Below are 5,608 nucleotides of genomic sequence, written 5' to 3' on the forward strand. Positions count from 1 at the left end.
ATTTTTTGGCCAAAAGAGGCAGTAATGCCTGCACTAAAACTGTCAATACACAAGTGATAAGCGAGAAAATTTTTTCAGCAAAAAAAATTTTTAATATTTTACTTAATTAATTCTAAGTGATGCTATTTAGAATTCAGCATCACTTGCCTCTGGAAACAGAAATTAGTTTCGTTGTCCGTATATAACTTATAGACTACAAATGGAACTCTTTCAAATTTCAATCAACGTACATCTAATTGCATTGGCCTTGCGCTTACTGTGTTGTAATTAGTACTAACACATAAACCACAGCTATATAAATTAACTTAATCATTTGTAAATTATTTTAACTCTATTGTTTCTGAAATTTTTATCAATATACGTTCAGTATACTTAACTTAGTTCTATATAATTGTCAATTGCATAGCAGTATTTGAAAGTTACTACTTTTAATTTACTTTGCATATGGATTTCAGTGTAATAATTAAAGTAACCTTTGTAAAATAGTTATCGCACAAAATTTTTTGTTTCGTATTTAATTATAACTTAAAATTCTTTATATTGCATTTAATTATTTTCATTATAGAACGTTTTTTATAAAATCAGAACGTTCTAGTGTACAAATGCATTTTGAAGTTAGTACTGAAAAAACCTTATTATCTTGCATTTTGTAAAATTATTCACAACACAACTTACCGATAAAAATCCAAAATAAATATAAATATAGCTGAACCGCCCACTCTAAACGTTAGTTTATGTATTAAAATGAATTTAAGACAGTTTGTAAAGTTACAATTACTTTTAATATTTCTTAATTTGACTTCAATAGTACGGCAAGTGAGTTCAAAGGCCGACAATAATATTGAAGACTTTGAAAATTTTGATAATGAAATTGATGTGAACGATCAAAGTGCTGAAGCAAAAACACGCAATGCGATGTCATCGCCATTCACACGTTGGCCAAATCGTACAATTGTCTACAAAATATCTCAAAACTACACAAATGAAGAAAGGCAGACTGTGCGGAAAGCACTCGATTTCTTTAATAAAAATACGTGTCTAAATTTACGTGAATATAGTCCGTCAAGGGATGGAAGTCGACGTTATTTACACTTTACACGCTCTGATCAATATTGTGGCACACGTGTGGGATACAATCCGTTAACGCCTTTCGGACCGCACGATTTGACTTTAACACCAAAATGCCTACAGATGTCTGGAATTATACAACATGAAACTATGCATGCAATAGGTTTGTTTCACGAGCAGAGTCGAACTGATAGAGATGAGTATGTGGAAATCAATTACGACAACATACCCAGAAAATTTTGGCCTCAATTTATGAAATCGTCCAATGCTATTACAAGCACTTATAATATATCTTATGACTATAATAGTATGATGCATTATTCTCAGTTTGCTTTTGCTATAGATCCAAATGTGCCTACAATTCTAGCAAGAGATGGTGAAAAATTAATTAATCGGACAATGGGACAAATTATTGAACCTTCTGTTGCGGATTTAACAAAAATACGCATTATGTACAACTGCCCAAAGGACTAAAAACAGAAATTTATTGCATAATAGTAGAATAAACTTCATAAAAACTTTCACATATAAATTTTTTTTACCTGTACTACATTCCATCATTGAAATCTTGAATAAAAAAATCGTTGGGTATATAAAATACAGTTCTTTCCAATAAAAAATAATACATAATACAAAAAAAAACTTGAAATTGATTAGAATAGAAATGAAAATTGGCTTATATATAATATATACCAACACAAATTCTTTCTGCATTTTGAGGATGCACAATAAGCCCTTTTAAATCGAACTTTTTTATTTTAATTGCTAACAAGATAAGTGTATATACATTTTTTTGAGTATAGTATTGTGTATTATGTTGCAATATTTGCAATTTTTGCAATACCAGTAAATTCCTATTGTAACCTAAAAATATTAAGCTGATTGACACCTTTTTCACCGATTTCTCTATACAAACTGGTTTCGGAGCCACAGAGCCGGCTTAATACTATTCCTTCAACGGTTGTTTTGATTCAGGATAATAATAGTTGACGCAGTTTTCTTACATTGGAACAAAACAAAACAATTGACGAATAGATGACGCTTCACAAATTTAATGAACAACCTACTTATATTTGGTAAAATAGACGGCAGTTAAAATTCCAGCTAACAGCACCGAAAATGCGAAGAATATAGTGTAGAAGCAAGTAAAAATCAAGAGAATACCTAAAAAATCAAAAAAGAAAATAATTTAAAAAAAATATTCAAATATCTGTCTAAATATTTACAATGTTAAAAAGTGCCAATTAACTGCACTAAAAATACAGAATAAAAATTTGGAAATAATTTTTGTATGAGAAGTCTTTCTGTTAACAATTTCAATTTTGTATTATATTGTCGGTGGAAGGTATAATAAATAAAGGAGTACAATGAAGAATTCCATTGTTTTCCACACGAGCAGACTTATCTTGTATAATTTTATCTAGTCTCGTTGTCTTTAAAAAATTTAGATTTAGCATTACTCATAATTTTCTTGATATTCAGTATATATCCAGGTATTGTTCTCTATTATGTACAAGTGCATAAATATTCTCCCATTAAAATCTCTGTGACTTATTTTCGTCGCAGAGTTCATGCATGAGTTTCGATGCATAGCCTGCGCTTATCAGCTGTCCTCCAAGTTGCAGTGGTTTGTCAATAGCACGGTTAACGTTCTTAATCTGTTTAGCTTTTATACATATTTAATAGTATTTTAAATTGTCTCAAACCTGTGAAGTTTGCAAATATTCTTTTGTCCAACTTGATCCATTAGCATTTACCACCTTTAAAAGAAAAATAATATTAATTATCAAGTTATATATTTCTATTTGAGCCACTGCTCTTGAGCGCATTTATTCTTTCTCAACTCGAGGTATTTTTAACACACCTCTTTACGCCTTGACTGGATTATTGTTTATCACTTCATCAGACTAAGCAATAATAGACCTCAGATCTGCACACCTCCCCGAGGAACCTGTAACCATTCTGAGATTTGATAATTATCATAAGTTATAAGTTATTTATAAGTAGCTGCAATATACTATTTACTATACTTATGTTTATATTTCAGACATATTTATGTAAAATTAAACTTGATTAAAAATTCCAAATCACTTAATTTGTCAATTTAATTGAATGACTTTCAAACTTTTGAGATACTCGTATAAGGAATGACATAATTAATGTGTTAACACATTAAAAGGTTACTGAAAAATACGTTATAATTATATATTTAAATTCACTAAAACCCTTTTGAAAAGATTCACTCATAAACTTAACAAGCATATAATTACACTCGTATCGCTTTGCATTTCTAAAATTGATATGCAGAGAAGAAATAGAGAAGCTGAACTAGAACCCTTCTGAAAAACATATTATTGATGTGGTACACTCGATGCTTTTAACATATGATGAAGGTACGTACATACTATCAACAAAAGGGATGATGTTTATCTCAATTTGTTGTGCGTGTTACGTATTCAAAAGGGGAAAAAATAATAACTCAAAGATACTTGAAGCTATTATGAAAACTGAAATGTTGAAATGTTAGTTTTTAGAATATTATAAAAATCTGTTTCTTAATATATGCATAAATGTATGCATATGTTTTACTTGTCTATGCTAATATTAAAAATTTTTTTAAATATATAGTATACGCACTATTATTGTAAACTGTTTTTATATATATTATTTTGAAGTTTTATTTGAAATTTTTTATTAGTTTTCATGTATTTCAAAGTACAAACGTTAATATTTTTATTAAGTCATTGCACCCCTTTCTTTGACGTTTGGAGTATTAACTTTAAAGGGTATTTATATATGCACGCAGCGGGTATTTTATGTAAATTTTATGTAATCACATTAGTTATATTGCACAGTGAAATGTTATTACATAAATTATTACCCGTATTCGAAAATTATATACGCCATTTAAGCACAAAATCGTATTAGCATATTTAATGCCCAATAATTTTAATGGCACATAACTAGCATTTAATTTGGTTTTTTTTTTTATGTTGACAATAGAAATAATAAAACTAGAAAATTTCTTGTTCTTTACTTTCTGATATTATCACACAGTAGAGTTATTATTATAATTACAAAAATTGGTTTAAGAATTTATGTAACGCTTAAAAAATATTTTTGAGATATTTTTCTCTCTGGATTTACTGCATTATAGTATAAAATAAAAGTATATTGCGCTACATGAGAAGTACTCAACATAAAATAATTTCACTTGGATTCGGTGGTTTTATTCATTATAAAGAACAAGTATGCTTATTACAATATTCAACAATCTCAATGCTTAAATATGATGTATTCGCATACTTAACATTATATACAATTAAGTAAGAACATTGCTATCTCCTGCATGTATAGGTAAAGTATTATCGTACTTCCATAGAGTACTGTTTTACGCTCAACTAGTGGAAAATTTGTTTGAAATGCATCAATATGCAAAATTAAAGCTTCTCGAATTTTTATATACTCTTGTTATGTACTATAACGTTATAGTATGCATTGTTTTACAGTAATTAACGCATCACTACGTGCAATTGGGTGCATCTATCTTAGTTAAAATACGTTACGCACGCATTTGCATATCTGCAAATTACACATATTCAAAATTGAAATGCGTTCCCAACAAAACTTCATGCTGCTAGCATACACTTTTTTTCTTTTTCTATTGAACTGCTATAGCCAACATGACTGATAATATCAGATTAAGAGAGCTTTATAATGACGCTATAACAAACCGCCATAGCTGCTGCTTCAATGCCTTGCTGCTTCACAAATTTTTATACTCCGCCAAATGTATTTCACTTATTCATTCGTAGATAGATGCTGCTGACTTTTGCACTGTTTTCATTGGTATTAACTCAGTCATTGCAGTCGCTGAAGCCATTAAATCCATTGAAGCCATCAATAAAACAGAATTTCTGGTTGCCTTAAACATTCATTCACCACGCAAAAATATTTATAATTATCATTAAAACGCTCATTAACAGTTTTTACTTAACAGAAATATTTGAGTCGAACTTTATTTCGAGCATTAATATTAATAAAAAATATATGAAAAAAAAATTGTTTAATATAAAATAGTGTTGAATTTTGATTAAAATTAATTTATTTTTATATAATTATTTTCGGTAAATTTCATAATAAATTTCGCAACAAAAAATGACTTTCGATTTTATAAAAAGAAGTAAAAAGTTTATTACTTAAATATTGGATGAATAACTTTAGCCTTAAGTAAATATTCACATTAAGGTTAATTATATTGTAACTTTGGGCGTTTAAAAGGTCAACATTTTTTCCAAGGCTATTTCCCGGAGGGATACTATAGAACGCCCATCTATATAACATTTTATAAAAATTAATTTTTGTAAATATATTCGTCAGTATATAAATTCAAAGCGAAGAAGCACCATGATTTTCCGCCATCGAATCAAAATAAAAAATATGTAAATAAGTAATTTCATATATATACATATATAAATATATAAAAATATATACTTATGTATTTAAATGAACCATATTGCAAATAAAGAAAAAGTTCCGT

At 28.4% G+C, this 5,608-nt stretch overlaps 1 protein-coding gene across 1 annotated transcript; it reads left to right on the forward strand.

Annotated features, from left to right (window-relative positions):
• The first annotated feature begins 586 nt into the window (after positions 1 to 586).
• LOC119673363 (zinc metalloproteinase nas-13-like) lies at positions 587 to 1,639 on the forward strand. The gene has a single exon (XM_038084627.1). The coding sequence runs from the start codon at positions 745 to 747 to the stop codon at positions 1,540 to 1,542; it is 798 nt and encodes a 265-aa protein (XP_037940555.1). The 5' UTR covers positions 587 to 744; the 3' UTR covers positions 1,543 to 1,639.
• The last annotated feature ends 3,969 nt before the right edge of the window (positions 1,640 to 5,608 follow it).

This window comes from Teleopsis dalmanni, chromosome 1 (genome assembly GCF_002237135.1).
Source record: "Teleopsis dalmanni isolate 2A chromosome 1, ASM223713v2, whole genome shotgun sequence".
In the NCBI taxonomy this organism is placed as follows: Eukaryota; Metazoa; Arthropoda; class Insecta; order Diptera; family Diopsidae; genus Teleopsis; species Teleopsis dalmanni.

Bases quoted from the DNA above. Each gene is read 5' to 3' on its own strand.
- LOC119673363 (XM_038084627.1), top strand. From the start codon at position 745: ATGAATTTAAGACAGTTTGTAAAGTTACAATTACTTTTAATATTTCTT.